Source organism: Podarcis raffonei, chromosome 15 (assembly GCF_027172205.1).
Source record: "Podarcis raffonei isolate rPodRaf1 chromosome 15, rPodRaf1.pri, whole genome shotgun sequence".
Lineage (NCBI taxonomy): Eukaryota > Metazoa > Chordata > Lepidosauria > Squamata > Lacertidae > Podarcis > Podarcis raffonei.
Window position 1 is genome coordinate 26,918,886 of NC_070616.1, and position 20,156 is coordinate 26,939,041.

A 20,156-nucleotide genomic window follows, 5' to 3' on the forward strand; every position below is an offset into this window, starting at 1 on the left:
TCTAATTTTTTTCCTACTGTTTTATCTTTTGTGAACCACTTTGAGGTTTCTTATAATCAAGTGGTTTTTGAATTTTATGAAATCAACCAATAGATGCGGTATAAAACAGCAAAGGTGAAAGCCACAGGTGTTTATGTTTACAGGTGGTAAATTGGTGGTGAGAAGCACAGCCACTAATGAAGCAAGTACATAATTCTGAAACACGTTGTGCATAATAAAATATTTTGGCACTTTGAGCACCTGCTCTCTTAACAGCTGACACATTTATTTATTGATTCATGCATTTATATCATACCTCTTTCTCTAACGAACACAGGCCCAAGGTCAGCCAGTGAGCTTCATGGCTGAGTGGGGATTTGAACCCTGGGTGGCACTGTGGTCTAAACCACAGACCCTACGGCTTGCTGATCAGAAGGTAGGCGGTTTGAATCCTCGCGACAGGGTGAGCTCCCACTGATCAGTCCCTGCTCCTGCCAACCTAGCAGTTCAAAAGCACGAAGTGCAAGTAGATAAATAGGTACCGCTCCGGCGGGAAGGTAAACAGTGTTTCTGTGCGCTGCTCTGGTTTGCCAGAAGCAGCTTAGTCATGTTGGCCGCATGACCCGGAAGCTGTACGCCGGCTCCCTTGGCCAGTAAAGCGAGATGAGTGCCGCCACCCCAGAGTCGTCCGTGACTGGACCTAACGGTCAGGGGACTCTTTACCTTTACCTTCCCTTGTCCTAGTCTGTACTCTAACCATATCCTCCAACCAAGTCTTTAACAAGAACACAAACCATATTTCTAGGGGAGGGACGTCCAGCTCCTAATAGACTGCAATCTAAAAAGGTAAAGGGACCCCTGACCATTAGGTCCAGTCATGACTGACTCTGGGGTTGTGGCGCTCATCTCGCTTTATTGGCCGAGGGAGCCGACGTACAGCTTCCGGGTCATGTGGCCAACATGACTAAGCCACTTCTGGCAAACCAGAGCAGCGTATGGAAACGCTGTTTACCTTCCCACCAGAGCGGTACCTATTTATCTACTTGCACTCTGATGTGCTTTTGAACTGCTAGGTTGGCAGGAGCAGGGACCGAGCAACGGGAGCTCACCCCGTCGCGGGGATTCGAACCGCCGACCTTCTGATCAGCAGGTCCTAGGCTCTGTGGTTTAACCCGCAGCGCCACCCGCGTCCCTTGACTGCGATCTACTCACAGTATAAAAAAACTGGCAGTGATCTACCAGAGTTGTTGAGGTTGTTGAGATTTTTTTGGAAAGGCTAAGTTGTTGATCTTGCTTTGGAAAGGCAAAGTTGTTGAGCTTCTTTTAGGAAGCCAGATTGTGGAGTTTTTTTGGGGGGAAGCCATAGTTGTTGAGCATTTTTTTTGGGGGGGAGGGGATCACTGAGGGGCCAGAGATCTACCAGGATCTACCAGGAACACCCTGTGATCTACCAGTAGATCATGATCTACCTGTTGGACATGCCTGTTCTAGGGTATATTCCCTGAGTTTAGAAACTAAATTTATTCTTCAGGCCGCTTTGATTCCAGTTTCCCCTTTAAAACATTCCTTTTATCATTCTGATTCCAGTTAAGGAAGAAATATGCTTTTGCCTCCTGGCTGAGATGAAATCAGGGCTTGCTATTCTGCAGGCTCTGCTGAGGATAACACACCTGCAGCCCTGTCCGTAACATTCTGGTTGCTGTGACATTGATCAAAGATAGGGCTCGCTTACCAGCCCAGCTCCTGACATGGCATCCTTCATAAAAAACGGACATAAGCAGCCTCAGTGTGCTGAGAGAGGACATCTCATTTACAGTTTCCTGCTGGAACTCTGGTCCCTTCAGCAGCTCATCAAAACAGCTATCAGAGGCCCGGCGAGTGGGAGAAAGCGTACATCTCGGACCCTGCAGATTAGATTTTGCTCACACACGTTGCCAATTTGCTTCAGCCCAATGAGTTGGTGAGGCTGAGCTCCCCAAGGGCCAGCTGGAAAAGTGAGCAGGGGGCGGGGGAGAGAATCTTTTTGCATTTCTGAGGGGCCACTCAGGAATGTGTCACATGCAATTTTGGGTCTCCGTATCTCCCTTCCCCCCCTCCCAAATGCTCCCGCATCCCTGGCTCTTTTTCTCTCCTGCTATGCAAACAGATTTTATTTTTTTGTTCCAGTAAAGAAGCTTGCTCATATGGGGGAAAGGGTGGGTTGGAGTGTGTGTGTGTGTGTGTGTGTGTGTGTGTGAGAGAGAGAGAGAGAGAGAGAGAGAGAGAGAGAGAGAGAGAGAGAGAGAGAGAACTAAATTATCTGAGTACAGGATCAGGCACAATCTCATCAGCTCCCAAACCATGTGGCTTTCGGGGTTCGCTAATTCCTATTCCACATTCACTTCTGTGGTCTAGATTCCTGAATGAGATCTGCAGAACACTGAATGAAAAGAAAAAGCCCATTAACTGGAAACACATAGTCTATTATCTTAAAAATTAAAGTGACTTCAGAGCTTGGTGAAAGGCAGTAGGCTGGCTGTTGGGTGACATGAGCTGTCAGAGGAGAAAGGCAGAAATAGTGCAAAAGCCAAACCAACACCACTCTCTTTCCTAACCACAGGCAACCTCTGCACCTGACAACTGATGCCAAATGTATCCAATTACCAGATTGAGCTTTACTCCTTCTGCTTCCCTTGGTAGGGACAGAAGCCTTAAGGATCTTATAGCCTGATTCAAAGTATATTTGTGCAGAAGCAAGTTCCATTGTGTTCACTGGGAATTTATAACATCCAAATCACTAAGTATACACAGGATCACAGCCTTGGATACAGATATGGTGGTGGTGAGGATGAATGATTCTTCAACATCAACTTCATTGGCCTGGTCATGTTGTGCAGTTGCCTGATTACCATCTTCCAAAGCAACTACTCTATTCCGAAGTTAAAAATGGAAAGTGTCACTTACGGACTCACTTTTAAAACTGTGTTGATGGAAGACAATCTTACTTGACTATGGATGATTGCCCAAGAAGAAGAAGAAGAAGAAGACACATTTCAGTCAATGAGTTGGAGAAAGTGGTTTAGGGAGAAGTAGGTTAGGCCAAGAAGCAGTGATGGACCTAAGGTCACCCAGTGAGCTTCAGGGTTGAGAGGGGATTTGAACCCCATCTCCCCAGTCATAGTCCAAAACTCTAAGCATTGCACCACACTGGCTGAGACTAGAAAAAGGATAGGACTCTGTGGGGGTTGTTAAGTATAGTAATTTAATTCACTGAAATTGTAAATTCATGTATGAATTACTATGTGTTTAAATTTGATGGTTGGTAACTGAATTCTAGAGAGTTCTCTAGTAGTTCTTGTGTGATTGGCTAACGTTAGTCACATGGGAGGTATCTAGTGAAGGATAGACTCCATTTTATCTGAGGTGAGATGGCTGTGTTTTACAATCGACTGTGAACACTGCTAAGTTGAATACTGTAGTGTGTTCGAGTGTTTCTTCTCTGCTTGTAAGAAATAGAGCAAAAATGCAGAAGAAGGTGGAAATCTCTCATAGGACCTGCAAGGCATGGCTTCATTGGGATACAGAAGGCTGAGCGCTGAGCTCTGGAAACAGGAAAATGCAGTTGTTTGGAAGTTAGAAAAAGAGACTGTAAGCCCATGCTTGGATAAGCATGTGACTGTAAATATTGTTTTAATTCGTCTATAAGTGTAAGCTTCTGCAAGTAAAGTTTTTGAATGTTAAAGTCTGGACACCGGTTTAATTTCCAAAGAAGGGCATCAGTCATATATATCTTCTTCCTTGGCGATCCCTCATAGCTGAGTAAGACTGTCTTCCATAAACATGGTCTTAACAGTGAGTCTGTAAGTGACTGTGAAGACCAATTCTGGATCCACACATCCTTCAACAGTAGGGACATGGATTTCCAGACAGGAGTTGATCATGCTGAGGGTTTTCCAAGTGGGCCTTCCTTTTAGCATGTTTCTCCCTTTCGTCCTGAGTTTGAGTGTCTTCAAAGCCCACAACACCTTTGGCAAATGCTTTCCTCCAATTGGAGCACTCGCAGGCCCGTGTTTCCCAGTTGTCGGTGTTTATACTACATTTTTTAAAGATTTGCCTTTTTATTGGCTGCATTTTTGCTACCCTTACTTCACTAGAGGTGGTAGTCCATGTACCAGCTGGCCCACTCCAGGCTTTAAGTTAAGTCTGTTAGGCTCTTTGTCCCATCCTGAAGGGTCCAAGTGCTTCAGGAAGAACAGCCCTTCCCAAGAAAGTGTTGTCAGCTTTTTGTCATGTTCCCATCACACTTAATTACCCGAGTCTCTTTGCTTGCCAGGTACTTTGGCTGCAGCTACTCAGCGACCCAGGAACTCCACACTGCACCGCTTGACCCGGCGGCTTCTGAAGAAGTACAGCAAGGGAGTGAGGCCTGTCAGAAATTGGAGCAAGCCCACCATCGTCTATCTTGACCTTTTTGTGCATGCAGTACTGGACGTGGTAAAGAGAGCTTCTAGCTCATTTAAAGCTGTTGACCTGCAGGGTAGAATAGCAATGAAGTCTCTGCAAGACGAACACCTTTAAACAGGGGCTAGAGCCCATGTGTGATGTGCTTCTGTAGTCATTGAGGTCTAAATGTGGGTTGGGTGCAAGTAGCTCTGCATTAAATCGAACCCTGTAATTATTACCTGTCTGCAACAGCAATTTTGGAAGATCTGCAGAAGAATATTGCAGCACTTCCAGAGACCAGGGATTTGATTCAGTCAACATTTTGAAGGCAAACCTACCCGGAAAGGAACTTTGCGAAACAAGACACAAACTAAAACAAAACCATCTTTCAGAATTCAAACTTTGCAGTGCTGGCCTCCGGCTAAGTAATCTGTGCAAAAATGCATGTACAGTTGACTTGCAGCTTGCGTGCATTTAACTTGCCCGATTGCAGCTTTAGGCACTTGGTGGCTGGCCAGCATGCAATCATGCAAATTAAACCCATGCAAGTTTGAGGGCTTGAAAGCTCTTTCTGTGCCAGGTTTTCCCAGTGTGGAAAGAGCTTTTAAGCTCTCAGACTTCTTACTGAGTTCTGGGAAAGTCTGGCATCATCTTTGCAAAATCTTACAGGGCCATACGAGATCTCACGAGATTTCATGGCCTCCAGAGGCTATGCAAGATCTTCCCAGAGACTGGTAAGCAAGGCAGAGAGACCTTTCCACACCAGGTTTTCCTGCCATGGAAAGAGCTTTTAAGCTCTCCTCCTTTCTGAAAGCTAGATATACTGTTTTCTGTGCACATACCTGGGCAAATGATTTGGAGTGCTCCAATATCTCCTTCTGGAGTGACTCAAGTTGTGTTTTCCAAGAAGTTTCATCATACATAATAGAATTTGCACACCATTCTCTAGAAACTGAAGCACCTTGCTTTTTTAGTGTTCCTAAATGCTTATCTCTGGAGTGTATAGTTGCTAAAAAGCTCCCCTTTCATACTGATTGAGTTGCTGGAGGCTGGGACTCTGCTGCAGCAACAGTAAGTGGTCCTCAACCCCCTGACCACTATGTAAGAGGGAAGGGCTGGAGCCCAGTGGTAGAGAATCTGCCTAGCATGCTGAAGGTCCTGAACTCAGTCCCTAGCACCTCCAGCTGGAACCGGAAGAGATTCCTGCCTGAAACTCTGGAGAATCACTACCTGTCAGAAGTGACAATACAGTCGTACCTTGGATCCCAAACGCCTTGGTACTCACACGTTTTGGCTCCTAAACCCCGCAAACCCGGAAGTGAGTGTTCTGGTTTGCGAATGTTCTTTGGAACCCAAACGTCTGATGGAGCTTCCTGCAGCCAATCGGAAGCCGCCATTTGGTCAGGGGTGTACAGAGTGGGGTGTGGAGGCGACGGTCCACCCTGGGTGCCACTCTGGGGGGTAACAAGATGGCCCCTGCCTCCCCCCAGCTGTAGAGCAGCCGAGGGCGCATGCAGTCAGTATGGGCGCCGCTCATGCGGTGTCCATATGGGCTGCTGCTCTCGCACGCCATTCAAATGGGCGTCCGTATGGGCTGCCTCTCGCACGGCGACCGTATGGGCTGCCGCTCTCGTGAGCTGTCCATACTGGTGTCTGTATGGGCTGCCTCTCACAAGGCTACCATATGGGCTGCCACGCATGCACACTCTGTACGGGATGCTGCAAATCTGCAGTCGTACGGGATTGCTGCACATGCGCAGTCCATACGGTCACTGTGCGTGCGCCACTGGGTGGTTCGCCCTGCCCCTCGGCGTTCCACCCCGGGTGCCGGAGAGGGTTCCTCTGCCACCGGCTTTGGTTTCCAAACGTTTTGGAAGTCGAACGGACTTCCGGAACGAATTCCTTTTGACTTCAGAGGTACAACTGTACTGAGCTAGGCACACTTTGTTTTTGTCTGGCTCCATATCAGGCAGGTTCCCATGCCCATAAGATGGAAAGCACAGTGGCTCCACAAGGCCCAGAGCTTGCAAGGGACTGACTTTGCTCATTTTGTTTTGTACGATCAACTTACGCTGAAGGCAACCGTATTTGTACCCCCCCGGTGATCAGAGGAGAGATTTGGCTGTGTAATCACCGTTGTCAGATGCTGCCGTTGGCTCTGCAAGAGCGCTCGATGCCTCTCAGGCTTCAGCAGGTGTGCACGCTAATAGAGGAGCCATTCAGCAGGCATTGCGGCACGCAAAGTGCTCCCGCCCCATCTTCCCTGTCGCCTGCGACTCCTTTTGTTGATCTTTTGCCTCCTGTTCCGCACACATAAAAGGCGGGGAGCAGTCTGAGACTCTCCAGTTATTAGGAGGGCCTTGGGGAAATCTGATTAGACCGATAATCTAGTCAACGGAGAAAGAGCTCCAATTTGTTTAGATTGAGTTTCGTCAGTGCCGAATTCCACGCACCTCCGTCTTCCACTCCACTGACTTAGAGCCTCCCAGACAGACGCCGAGGCAGCTGTTCCAACAGGATGCCGAACTGGGGGAAAGATAAATAAGAATGCAGAGGAATTATCTGCATGTTTGCTAACCACCAATTTAAGACTAAAGTAGGCTTCCTATGTTAGGAAGACTAATGAATTCCAATTCTCCCAAATATCCTTTGCTTTTAACAAGCAAGATGGAAGGGGATCCGTACATGCACACCCAAAGCGAGAGAGGAAGGAATAGTTTCAAATGGCACAACGAGAGAAGCAATTATATTGGCCAGCTGGCATGGAGGAAAACTCTGAAGGGGAGTCAAGTTTTACTTTCTGACTCCCCCCCCCCCAACTCCCTCAACTCTGGCACTAGGAATGGAGGGAACGTCAACAGCCAATGGGTTGTCCAAAGCAAAGAGTGCTGATACAGCAGTGATAAGCAGGAAAGGTGCTGGAAGCAGAGATGGGGATAAGAATTAGCTGTTCATACAATGTGGGGGTATGCATAAGAAGACTTAAATCAGGGGTGGGGAATCTCAGGCCTGCGAGCCAAATCCAGCCCTCCAACCCTCTCTGTCTGGCCATCAGGATCTCTCCCCAAGCTGCCCCTCCTTTCCCAGGGCCACACCCCTTACCAGCCCCATTCATGCCCTCCTTGAGTGCTTCTGCAGGGCTGAAGTGTGTCCTTGAATAAGCATCCTGCTGCTTGCGAGGCTATAAGTGTGTGTGGACTGTGGCAGGGTTCCTTGGAAAGTGGGACTACCATTTTTAAACTTCAAAATATTTTCTGAGTTGCCTCCTCCCTTTCCTCTCGGCCCGAGCATGCATGGAATATGGTGGCCATTTCACCAGCACAATGGCAAAATATCTCTCTCACCCCCCCTTGCAATTATTTCTCTGCTATTCTCTTTGCTAGGAAGGGATGCTTCCAAACTGTGAACCTTCCAGAGAAGAAGGCAATCAACGCTGCCCAGTTTTCAAGCCCCGCTTTTGTAGAGAATATGCATTATTCTTAGCAACCTGATTAATGTCAGAGTAACTAATTAGGGTGGTAGGGAGGGAGAGATGGGTGATTCGTTTATAGTGTCAACAGCCGGCAGCGGTGTGCCATTTTGTCAATGGTAATTTACTGTAAGGAGCAGCAGACAGAGGGGGGTACCTGAGAGTCGAGGGTCAACAAAACAGCGCCAGCCAGGTGTAGGAGAAGACAGTGATGGAGATGGGCCTCCATTTGGCACAATTGATTGGTTCTCCTTTTTCTTTCTTAGCTGGATTCCAGGTGCAGCTCCTGCAAATCTGGAGTTGGGACAAGGCAGCAATGTGATAAGGCAGAATAATTCTAGCCAGCACAAGAAACAGGCAAAGCTGTTTCTTCATTGCTTAAACCTGCATACAAATCTAACCCAGAACAAGGTTCAGGAGCATCTGTGGATCTCCAGATGCAACTTCTATCATCCCCAAGTACTGACCATGCTAGTTGCTGGGGCTGCTGGGAGTTACAGCAGGGGTTGGCAAAATTTTTGTGGCTTGGGCTGGTTTATGGTCCCGCAGACGCCACAGTGGGCCAGTGTGTGGGTGTGCACACACATGTGCAAACGCTATTTCCGGCACTCCTTCCGGCGCAGAGGAGGTGTGTGCAGCTTCCCATTGGGAAGCCAGCCAGCATCGCGGAAGGCGGTCCCCACTCTGCTCCTTGACGGTTTAGGGTGGCGCACAAGAGCCGAGCAAGTGGGCGGTGGGGGTCCATGGGCCAGTTGAACGACCCCATGGGCTGCTTGTGGCCCATGGGCCTCAGGTTGCTGACCCCTGAGTTAGAGTCTAACAACATACAGAGGGTCCCGGGTTCTCTATCCCTCCTACAGGAAAGTCATAAAGTAACATATGACCTGCTCTGACCTACCGCTCTTAAGAGAATCTCAGGCAGGTCTCCCTGCAGTTCCCACCTTTGACCAGAGACAGAGGCAAAAGAGTTGCACCCCACTCTGGCATGGCTTGGGCCCCATGTCCAACACCAGCTGGGCTCTTGAGCCATGTCCCTAGAACACTTAAGTGGATCTAGTTCCATACAAGTCATACTGTTTGAATTTGCAATGGGAGAGACAGGGATGGAGATGATTTGAAGCCACATGAAAACATCCTGTTTAACAGTAGGCAAAACCTGTTTAACTCTCTAGGCAAATGTGCAACAATGATAATTTCCTGATTCCACTGTATTCCATCATAATGATTGTTGTTGTCTGCATGATTTGCACAATTTACATCTTTTTCCTTTCCAGGATGCTCAGAATCAAAAACTGAAAACAAGCATTTGGTATCGGCAGGTAAGACAATACTGACTGGGGTTGATGGTGTCCCCCCATCTGTAGGGCCACAGCTTCCATATCCTTGCTGTATGAGGTGGTGCTCCAGATATTAATTGTTAGTAAGCCAGGCCTCCCTAATAACCCAAGTAGCCCTCTCTTCCTCCCCCCCATTTTTAAATTCAACTCTCCACCCATTTCCCCCACTTCTCTAACCAAAAACTAAACAGACGCATCTCAGCTTCCATCATGATACATTTGACTTTAGTACAGTTTAGAAATAGCTAGACATGCTCCTTTCTCTCTTTTGCAGATCTGGAAGGATGAGTATCTCACTTGGAATTCTAGTCGTTATGATGGGATCCAAGAAATCTCTTTGCCCATTCACCGCATCTGGGCTCCTGATATTATTGTTGGTGAATCGTAAGTGTGGACCTTGTTGGTTTGAGATGATGGTGACTCAGGGTCTCATAAACTCCTCTTAAGTAGGTTTCACCTCGGGCTGCAGTTGTTAAGCTGAAGATGTTTTGATATTGTTGCTTTTCAGTGGCATTTTATTATATTATAGTAATAAATATGGTTTATTGGTTTTAGCCGCCTTGGAGGCCTACTGCAGATATATGGTAAAGAGAAAGAGAAAGAAAGAAAGAAAGAAAGAAAGAAAGAAAGAAAGAAAGAAAGAAGAGAGGAAGGAAGGAAGGAAGGAAGGAAGGAAGGAAGGAAGGAAGGACCAAAAGGATGAAGGGAATGGAACAACTCAGAGGGGACATTTGACAACTCATGAGTGACATTTCTTGCCTCAGAACTTGGGAAGTAAGGAATGGAGTAACTCAGAGGGGAGTTGTTCCATTCCCTTCTTTCCAAGCTCTGAGGCTACAAATGTCACTCATGCCTGAACAAAAATGCAATATTTAGCAGTGGAAGTAATGTTCCCAGGTAATGTACAATACATCATGGACTGACCCTCTGCTCGCTCTCTCTTCCTGGTATAGCGTGGATGCCAGCAAATCCCCAGATCTCCCATTTGTCTACTTGAATGCCAGTGGTGTGATCAAGAATTACAAACCAATGCAGGTGGTGTCCGCATGCATCCTGGAAATGTACACTTTCCCATTTGACACACAGAACTGCAGCCTGACTTTCAGCAGTGCTTTGCACACAGGTGAGTCAGGACTTCTGAACCCAGGGACTGGGTGTTATTAGGGGAAAAATCTATAGCTCAGTGGTAGAGTACCTGCCTTGCATGCAGAAGGTCCCAGGTTCAATCCCCAGCATCTCCAGGTAGGACTGAGAGAGCCACTTATTCAACCTTGGACCCCCAGATGTTGCTAGACTACAACTCCCATCATCTCCAGTTAGCTTAGCCCATGGCTACCAACATCTGGGGACTCAAGGTTGAAGAACACTGTATAGGCAATATTGTGCTAGATAAACCAATAGTCTGAGGCCACTTCCTCAGAGGGCCGTTTCTATCATTGCTTTTACAACACCACCACCACCCACTGCTGACCAAAGGGAGGAACTACAGGGAGTCTGGTCAGACCAGATGAGATGCCTCTCAACTGACCAGAGAGAATCCAAGCACCCAAACAGGTTTTTGGGGCAGGATTGGTTGCTCTTCTAACAACTAGGAGACTAGACTCTTGTGTTGGATACAGGCTGCCTTTATTTTGCTTCACATTTGCCTTACTTTGCAGGACAAGAGTTGGCTCTGAGTGGGAAGGAGCAAGGAGATATACCTTGGAATGATAGCCACAGTCTGGCTTCTCTCCATGATGAGAATTAATTTCTTGATTCTGTTTGCTCCTTCTGAGTTCTCCACATTACTGGAAAAGAATCCTGGGAAGTTTAGTTTGCAGAGAGGGCTAGGAATTGTACTTCTGTGGGGGGTGAACTACAGTTCCTAGGAATCTTTGTGCAGTGAGGCTGTAACATAACATTTTGTTCACCACTGGACTTGATCTTAAATGTGCATGACTAATAGTTTTGTCATTTTCCCCCACTGCATCCTTTTTAGTTCAGGATGTGGATCTTGCTTTTTGGAGGAGATATGAGGAGATCAAGAGTGACCAGAAGTTGTTTCTAAATGATGGAGAATGGGAGTTGGTCTCTGTGCTCTCTGAGCGGCGTATCCTGCAAACACAGACTGGGAGCATTGCTCAGATTCGGTTTCATGTGAGTACCTGGAACATTGTGACCTGGTCACTCTATCCTCTCCTTTTCCTTTCTCTTCCATTAATGGCATCATTTAATGCCCCAGTGTCCTCTTGTTCTTGTTCTCATCTCTTGTTCACAAAGGCTTCCTGGCTAAACCTGGTCCTTCAGCTTTACTGTTGCTTGGTTTTTGTATTGTAGTTTAGATGGTTGCTGTTCATTCATTTACAGTAGTGTTTTTTAAACGGCACTTTTGCATTTGATTAAAAAATAATAATCCTCACATTGTGAAGCTGCTCTGAGTGCCCTGTGGGTACAGGGTGGAATAAAAATACATTTTTTACATTGAAATCAGCAATGATGTGATAATTGTTAGGGACCCAAGATTTCCAATCAGCGTGTAATGTGATTCAGTGCTAGGAGTAAGAGAAATTTGGTTTGCACCTAGTAAGGATCTTCCTGGTTCTTCTTTCTTCACGGTTCTTCCTTCTTCTGTCTTCCGATTCTTCCATCCTCCTCTTCACTCATCCTGTTTGCTTCTTCAGATGACTGTGCTGCAGAGGCCTTATTTTACCCGGGTCAAACTCCCAGTTTTGCACCCCGCTATTTATAAGGGACATGGGTGGCACTGTGGGTAAACCACAGAGCCTAGGACTTGCCGATCAGAAGGTTGACGGTTCGCATCCCCATGATGGGGTGAGCTCCTGTTTCTTGGTCCCTGCTCCTGCCCATCTAGCAGTTCGAAAGCATGGCAAAGTGCAAGTAGATAAATAGGTACCGCTCTGGCGGGAAGGTAAACGGTGTTTCCGTGCACTGCTCTGGTTCGGCAGAAGCGGCTTAGTCATGCTGGCCACATGACTGTACGCTGTACACTGGCTCCCTCAGCCAATACAGTGAGATGAGCGCCACAACCCCAGAGTCGGCCATGACTGGACCTAATGGTCAGGGGTCCCTTTACCTTTACCTGTGCACATTTACACACACACACACACACACACACAGGCTGAGAGCCTCAATGGAGGCTTCACCAGGGCAAAAAACCCAGCTAGCCCCCATAGCTACATCACTGCCTTCAAGTGCCACATGTCTGCAGTGGCCATGGCACAAACAAACCACACACCATTACCATACATGGACATTCACCACAAATTCATCACACACACTCAGCATTTCAACCCTCCTCACTCCAGCACAGGAAATGCTACCTTCGTACAGAATCTACAAACTCACCGTTATCTGGTGCTTCTTTGTTGAATAAATGAGAAGGGAAAGGTGCCAGCTTCAGCTGCAAAGCTGTGTCTGACTGTCGGCCCCCGTTCGCCTCATGAAGGCAGCTAGGCAAGACTGAGTGCTGGTGGGGTCCTCCGCCAGCAAGACAGTTGGCACCTAACCTTGGATAATATTCCATCTCCAGCCTGCAGCTGCTGAACGGGCACCGAATGAGATTGATTCCCTTCATTAGCGCCAATGGGCTGCAAATACCTTTTGTGTACTTATTATTATTACCTGGCGTTAATGGATAATGAAATGGTGGCATAATATTGCTAGCACCTGAAGGGTGTCTAATGGCAAGCACGACTAAATCGAAAGCGCTCTTTTGCTTCCTTCCTTGTGCTGGGGAATTTAAAGGCAATGAGCTCCATCGTCTGTTAGACAGGTTGTGAAGGGAAGGATTTGGTTGCTGAGAGAATCATAGGTTGCAGTTCAGGACCATGGACACCTCCACAAAACCCTGCCCAGAAAAGAGCTGAAGATTCTGAAGTAACATGCTGCTGCCATTGGCTGATACCAGTTCCTGGTGAGGATGTTTTATGCAGGGTGGCCCAAATCTTATTGAGGGGTTCATACCCCACAGTCCTCATTTGAAATCGCCATGTGGGGTCATCTCAAATTTCTGAGCATTCGACAGACACAATGGTTTTGGCTGGAGAAAACAATTGTGCCTCTCAAAGGAACCAGGCTCCCACTCGTGGAGGAATATAGTATGTTGTTGTTGTTTAGTTGTTTAGTCGTGTCCGACTCTTCGTGACCCCATGGACCAGAGCACGCCAGGTACTCCTGTCTTCCACTGCCTCCCGCAGTTTGGTCAGACTCATGCTGGTAGCTTCAAGAACACTGTCCAACCATCTCGTCCTCTGTTGTCCCCTTCTCCTTGTGCCCTCAATCTTTCCCAACATCAGGGTCTTTTCCAGGGAGTCTTCTCTTCTCATGAGGTGGCCAAAGTATTGGAGCCTCAGCTTCATGATCTGTTCTTCCAGTGAGCACTCAGGGCTGATTTCCTTCAGAATGGAGAGGTCTGATCTTCTTGCAGTCCATGGGACTCTCAAGAGTCTCCTCCATCACCATAATTCAAAAGCAGCAATTCTTTGGCAATCAGCCTTCTTTATGGTCCAGCTCTCACTTCCGTACATCACTAATGGGAAAACCATAGCTTTAACTATACGGACCTTTGTTGGCAAGGTGATGTCTCTGCTTTTTAGGATGCTGTCTAGGGCCAAGCAACGCTTATTTGCGGGTTTGACACTACATAAGCTTTCAATCGACACAAAATTTTCTAATTTTGTGGTTTTTCAAATTCTCAGTGAAATAAGGAACTGGTAGCTAGTGACCAACGTCAGCATTGCTCCCTCCTCCCTCCCATGTTTCCTAGGCCAGCCAGTGCGGTTAAAGTGTCAGACCACGATGCTAGCCCCCACTCAGCCATGAAGCTCATTGGTGATCTTGGGCCAATCTCTCAGTCTAGCCTACCTCACAGGGTTGTTTTGAGGATAAGATGAAGCGGGATAACTATGTACACCACTTTGACATCCAGTTCAAGACAAGAAGGGATATAAATGTAACAACAGCTGCAACAACAACAGCAGAATTGTGAACAGAACTCTCTAGAATAACTCCATCACAAATTTTGGCACATCTGTGTAAGCAACTGAATTTAGTACAGAACAGCATGGATTGGAAAAATTTATAACAAGCTGCCTTTTCTGTTTTGGATGCCACATCTGACTTGTACTGTCTGCACTAAAAGCAAGTGGAACAGCTATTATACAGAAGCACCAAGTTCAGAGGTCCCTGGATATCAGTCTCTAGGGAGCAATAGCAGGAGCGGGCTTTCCAGAAGCATGTGAACTTGATGGGCCTCTTATGCCCTTAAGGAAACTGGTGTCACCATTGTGGCCCAGTGGGTCAGCTGAGGCAGAACAGTAGAGAAAGATAGATCACTGCCCCAGAGGCAGTATAAATTCCTTATCTCTGAAGTTTCATTAATTGCCAGCCCTCTCTCTCCATCTGATTCCTCCAGATTGTTATCACCAGACGTCCCCTGCTCTACGTGGTCAGCTTGCTGATTCCCAGCATCTTCCTGCTCGTTGTGGACCTGGGTAGTTTCTACCTGCCCCCGAATTCTGGAACAAGGATAACATTCAAAACCAGCGTGCTGGTTGGTTACACTCTCTTCAAAGTCAACATGTCAGATGAGCTGCCAAGCACTGGGATTGGCACATCTTTGATCAGTGAGTGGAAACAGGGTATCACTAATATGAGTATAACTTAATAGCACAAGGGTTTGTATTGTTTCACACGTGTAATGGGGTAATTCTGAAAAGGTATAGTATTATGCCCATATTGCAGGTGAAGGCAGTGAGGTTGTGGTTTACCCAGCAGGGGCAATATTCTAACTGGAGCACCAGGAGGTACAGAGCTCATTCTTCCAGCCACTGCACTATTACCAGGACAATAGGAGCGGGTTGTGATTGCACCAAAATAAGTCACAGCAGAAAACCAGTCTTCTGCTACAGGCAAAATGCATGGGTGCCAAATGAGCTTTTCTGCAGCAGTAGCCTTGGCTAAGGTGGGTCTCAAAACATAGGCAGCCCCTCTTGGGAAGTATCCCACAATGCTTCAGGTGTGTGTTCTTGTGTGCCTGTCCTGTTTCTGTACAAGCCTTTAGAGGGCATACAGTAGGAAGCAAGGAATGCAAAGCAGGCATCAAAGTTCTCACTGAGGTTGTAAACCAATGGTGATGGAGCAGTGCCAACCTAGCCCAAGGCAGGCAGGTGGCTGGGCAGCAGGTTCTCTAGGTGAGTTGCTGGGGAGCCAAGCCTGAAGCAGCTGTTAGATAAGAGCAGCAGGGCTCCATGTGACTCCCTGGATCAGCTAACCTGGCCAGGTTTCCGTTATCAAGGAGCTGGCCAGCTGGTTTTGCTAGCTGCCCTGTAGTGCAGAGAACAAAGCACCTCAGCCAGTTCACTGAGTTCACTGACTCCCCCCCATACCTGATAGATCTGGGGCAATGCAAGAGTCTCTGGATAAGTGCCTATGGCTTGTGGTCATCATCCTCATTGGAGAAGTCCCTTAATATGGGCTCTGTGTGCTGGATCATAGCAATCCCAATGGTTCACAAGTATCTCCTCCTCCTCTTACCCCCGTCTCAGGTGCCTTCTTCACCATCTGCATGGCTCTGCTGGTCCTCAGCCTATCCAAATCCATCTTCCTCATCAAATTCCTCCACTTGGGTGATGACTGCACACGGGATAAGCCCTTTGCTTCTTACTGCTGCAGGAATGCTGTTGACGCTGTGGGTGAAAATGCCAAGGCAGCTAGGAGCGCAGGAGAAAAAGCTGGCACTGCTGCAGGTACAGAAGGCCAAGAAGTAACAGGAGACAGAAAACGAGTTTATAAAACTATAAGAAAGTGGATAGAAATGAGGTCTTCCCACCCACACCTCACGAAACTAGAACCGGAGCAGAGGATGTGTGTGTCAGCCCATAACACTAACTGTTGATGGATTACAGGCATACAAAAGCCCTTCTTCACACAATACATCATTAATTTGTGGAACTCACTGCCACAAGATGGAGCAATAGCCTTAGGAGCAATAGGCTTAAATGTCTTTACAGTCATACCTCAGGCTAAAGTTGCTTCAGGTTGAGCGTTTTCGGGTTGTGCTCCGCGGCGACCCAGAAGTAACGGAACGTGTTACTTCCGGGTTTCACCACTCACGCATGTGCAGATGCTCAAAATGACATCACACGCATGTGCAGAAGCAGCGACCCATGCACGTGCAGACACGACACGCAGACGCAGGTTGCGTTCTCTTCAGGATGCAAACGGGGCTCTGGAATGGATCCCATTTGCATCCAGAGGTACCACTGTAGAAGAGGATGGAGCAACTTCAAGAAAGAGAATAGGTCTACCAATAGCAATTAGCCATGGTGCCTATATTGAAACTTTAGATGCAGCCTACGTCTTGAACACTGTGGAGGAGCAATGATGAAGGATGGCTGTGCCTTCACTCTGCCCTACTTGTAGGGTTTTAGGAGGCATCTGTGGGGAACCAGCTTGAATCTAGAGCAGAGTTTCCCAGCCTGGTATCATCCAGATATTTTGGACAATGAATCCCATGAGCCCCAGGCAGCACGGACTGATGGGAGTTATACACCAAAATATCTGGAGGATACCAGACTGGGAAAGACTGAACTAGGTGGGCTCATTGGTCTGACCTCCCACGGCTCTGCTTATGTTCTTAAGGACTGTCCAAGCACAAACCTCATAGATTTGTAGGTAAAACTCTAGAATTGTAGTCTTAGAAGGCACTCCGAGGGTCATCCAGTCCAATGCATGAGGTCAACAAGGAACTATGCCTGCCCAGGACTGAGTTGTAAGAAGGGGTTGGGTTAGGAATGAAAGTGAAGCAAGCCCTCATTCATCTCTTCTTCCAACATGATGAAGTGCCTCTGTCTTTCTGCAGGGATACCCTTGGCTTGGGAAGGCTCATCTGTAAAAGACCATGCCACTGGGACAGCCACACCCCCAATGGAGAAGATCCGAAGAGAACTCCTCCCAATCAGCTCCCACTTTCGTGCCCTAGGCGTTGCTGCCAAAGTGGACGGCGACTGGCTCTCTCTTGCAAAAAAGCTTGACAAACTCCTGTTCCGGGCCTATCTTTTAGTGCTGGCTGTGTATGCAGTCACAATGGGTTCTCTCTGGGGGACGTGGAGCTCCCGGTAGGGGCAGCTGGCAAGGCAGTCCAACATGGCACTGAAGAATGGCCACTTGGGCATCGTAAATGACATTCCCAGTCAAATCATTATGCCCACTTACAGCATTGGAGAGCACAATTTAAAATGTGGGGCATCACCTTTGGCACTCGAGCACTCTCTCAATTTTCTCTGTTGACTAGTCTAGGCTAGTTAAATGAATTTAACATGCATATATATATATATATATATATATATATATATATATATATATATTATGCAGATAGCATCCATAATCATAGGAAAAATAATCATAGGGATCACAGAAGATGTGAAGTGGGAATTTGAAGCTTTTCCTTCTATTTCTGAGAAGTGGCTGTCCTCAGGACTGCAGGAAACGCTTAAAGCCCCTCTCAGTTCCTGCTGCAGTCCTGGCAAACATCAGTCTCTTCTTTCCAGAAGATGTTATGTGTGTTATTGCCCCATAAAATAACCTGCACTCAGGTGGCACTCAAGTCCTGCTTCAGGGCTCTTGGTTATCTGTTTGGCCACTGCGAAAACAGTGGCCAAACAGCTGGACTAAGTGGGCCTTTGGCCTGACCCAACAGCCAGATTCTTGTTATGTTCTTAAATTCATAGCCAAGACTTGTTTAAGGTCATATCTAGTTGCTTCTTCTGCCTCATCCAGCTCCCCACTTTTTTTTTTACTGGGCTAAGGGTTATTACCACACACAGTGGGTAGTACTGGGTGGATGTGGTGATGAGTTGCCCTCCAGATGTTGTTGGACTTATCAGCCCCAATGAGTTGAACCAATGGGATATGGGAGTTGGAGTCCATCAAATCTGGAGGACATCTTCCTGATGCTATGGATAACAAACCCTCGTTTCTTATATTGCCTTCAACTCTCTGAGAAACTAGTATCATCACAGAGGTCTTTCTAGCAGGGCTTCAGGGACCCAGGAGAAAACATGATGATAAAGTGGGCACCATGTCTTTGACTCCACTGCCGTCATGCTTTATAGAATGCCTCTCCTCTCCCGTCCAACCTCTGTCTCTCCACAAAGCCATGATTGCAGTATCATTCCCAAACCCAATCCAATCAGTGCATCAAATGGGGCATCATTAACCTCATCTCCAGGGCTTATTTCACTCATAAGATCCATGCAAATGCATTTGGGATGATGGAAGTGCCTCTCCTAGGCTTTTTTCAGCACCTGCGGTTAAGATGCGATGAAGAACATCAAGAAAAATGAGGTGACCCTTTGAGTGGCACTTCGTTACGATTTCCTGGCAGGGGGAGTTTGCAGAAATCAGTAATGTATGGAAATGAAGTGTAATAAGTTTATAGCAATAAGCATACTAGTTTTGAAACCAACGAGACTTCAGCTAGCCATGAGTCACTAGCTCCACTGATTTCCATAGGGCAGCCTTCCTTAACCCTTCAGATGGTTTGGACCTCTGTAGAATCACAACTATTCAGTTTTCCATATTTCACTCGGAACATGATAAATGAAATGATGGGGGGATGGAGGGATGAAGGTATGGTGAAAGAAGGAAAAATATGGACATCAGAAGTTTAGGTGAAGTGGCATCAATGAGGGGATAAGGAGGGAGCATTATGGGATGCAACAGCAGCACCCCTTGAGGACTCAAAGCCTGCCCAATTTTCAGATTTTAGCCATGATGAGGAATAGAGGAGGAATCAAAGGTGAATCTGGCTGTCAGCCCAAAATGAAGGCTTAGCAACCATTGCTCTACGAGGTATCAGATTCCGCAGTTTTCAGCTTGCATCGATTGCTGGATGCTGGTGATTCCCAGAGGCTTAGCACAAGGGACACAGAGCCCATCATTGTTATCAAGTAGGCCCTGAGAGGGGTTTCTGTGTCCTCTTCCTTGCCTCCTCTTCCAGAGCTGGAGGAGGTAGAAAAGGGAGGGTTGGAAGAGGAGAGGGGGGATTATTTGGTGGAGGTGGTTTGAAAACTGCCTCACGCTCTCATCGTTTCATTAGCGGTGGTAGGAGCATTTCATGGGCAATTAGTGCTAAGCACTAATGGAGGCAGCAGCAGCAGGTAGAAGAAGTCTCTCTGGACTGGCCGTTTTGCAAAGTGAATTTAGCTGAGTGGGAGGTGTTGGATTGACAGGCTTGGACTTCATAGACTGGAGGAAGGGAGAGAAACTTTACCATGGCCTTCCCCAACCTGGTCCCCTGCTGTCACCATGCTGTCAGGAGTGACAAATTAACCTTTTATTGTCTAAAGTTCACTAACAAGTTAGGGGAAGGTGTGTTCTGCAGTCTTGCATCTCTCATGTACTCCCAGGTGTGCACCTGATGAAGCAGTTGCCACAACAGAGAAGCGCTGCCCCTGACCTTGGCTTACATATCTCCTCTATCCAAGCTGTGTGCAAGCGGGCAAAAACTCCATCTGCTCCTCCCACTTCAATCCTCCTCTGGTCCTGGGAGGCAGCAAAGCAGGAGAGGTGGAGAAAGGAGCTGCTGGTGGTGTAGAAGTCCTTGACTATACCTGCCTGACCTATCTCTCCCTTCTCCCTTCTCCTGCCCCTGTTCTTCACTCTAGGGATGTGGGTAGCACTGTGGTCTAAACCACTGAGCCTCTTGGGCTTGCCGATCAGAAGGTCAGAGGTTTGAATCCCCGTGACAGGGTGAGCTCCTGTTGCTCTGTCCCAGCTCCTGCCAACCTAACAGTTCGAAAGCACATCGAAGTGCAAGTAGATAAAAAGCTACCACTGCTGTGGGAAGGTAAATGGCATTTCCATGAGCTCTGGTTTCTGTCACGGTGTTCTGTTATACCAGAAGTGGTTTAGTTATGCTGGCCACATCACCCAGAAAGCTTTCTGTG

General features: G+C 47.3%; 1 protein-coding gene across 1 annotated transcript in view; it reads left to right on the forward strand.

Annotated features, from left to right (window-relative positions):
- HTR3B (5-hydroxytryptamine receptor 3B) overlaps nt 1-17,541 on the forward strand; it is a 38,766-nt gene extending 21,225 nt beyond the window's left edge. Inside the window, exons 2-9 of the mRNA XM_053367805.1 lie at nt 4,292-4,452; nt 9,145-9,189; nt 9,482-9,591; nt 10,161-10,330; nt 11,186-11,343; nt 14,621-14,831; nt 15,753-15,953; nt 17,069-17,541. Of these exons, the coding sequence (XP_053223780.1) occupies nt 4,292-4,452; nt 9,145-9,189; nt 9,482-9,591; nt 10,161-10,330; nt 11,186-11,343; nt 14,621-14,831; nt 15,753-15,953; nt 17,069-17,328 (1,316 nt within the window). The 3' untranslated portion in view covers nt 17,329-17,541. The remainder of the gene's footprint in view (nt 1-4,291; nt 4,453-9,144; nt 9,190-9,481; nt 9,592-10,160; nt 10,331-11,185; nt 11,344-14,620; nt 14,832-15,752; nt 15,954-17,068) is intronic.
- Nucleotides 17,542-20,156: the final 2,615 nt, after the last annotated feature.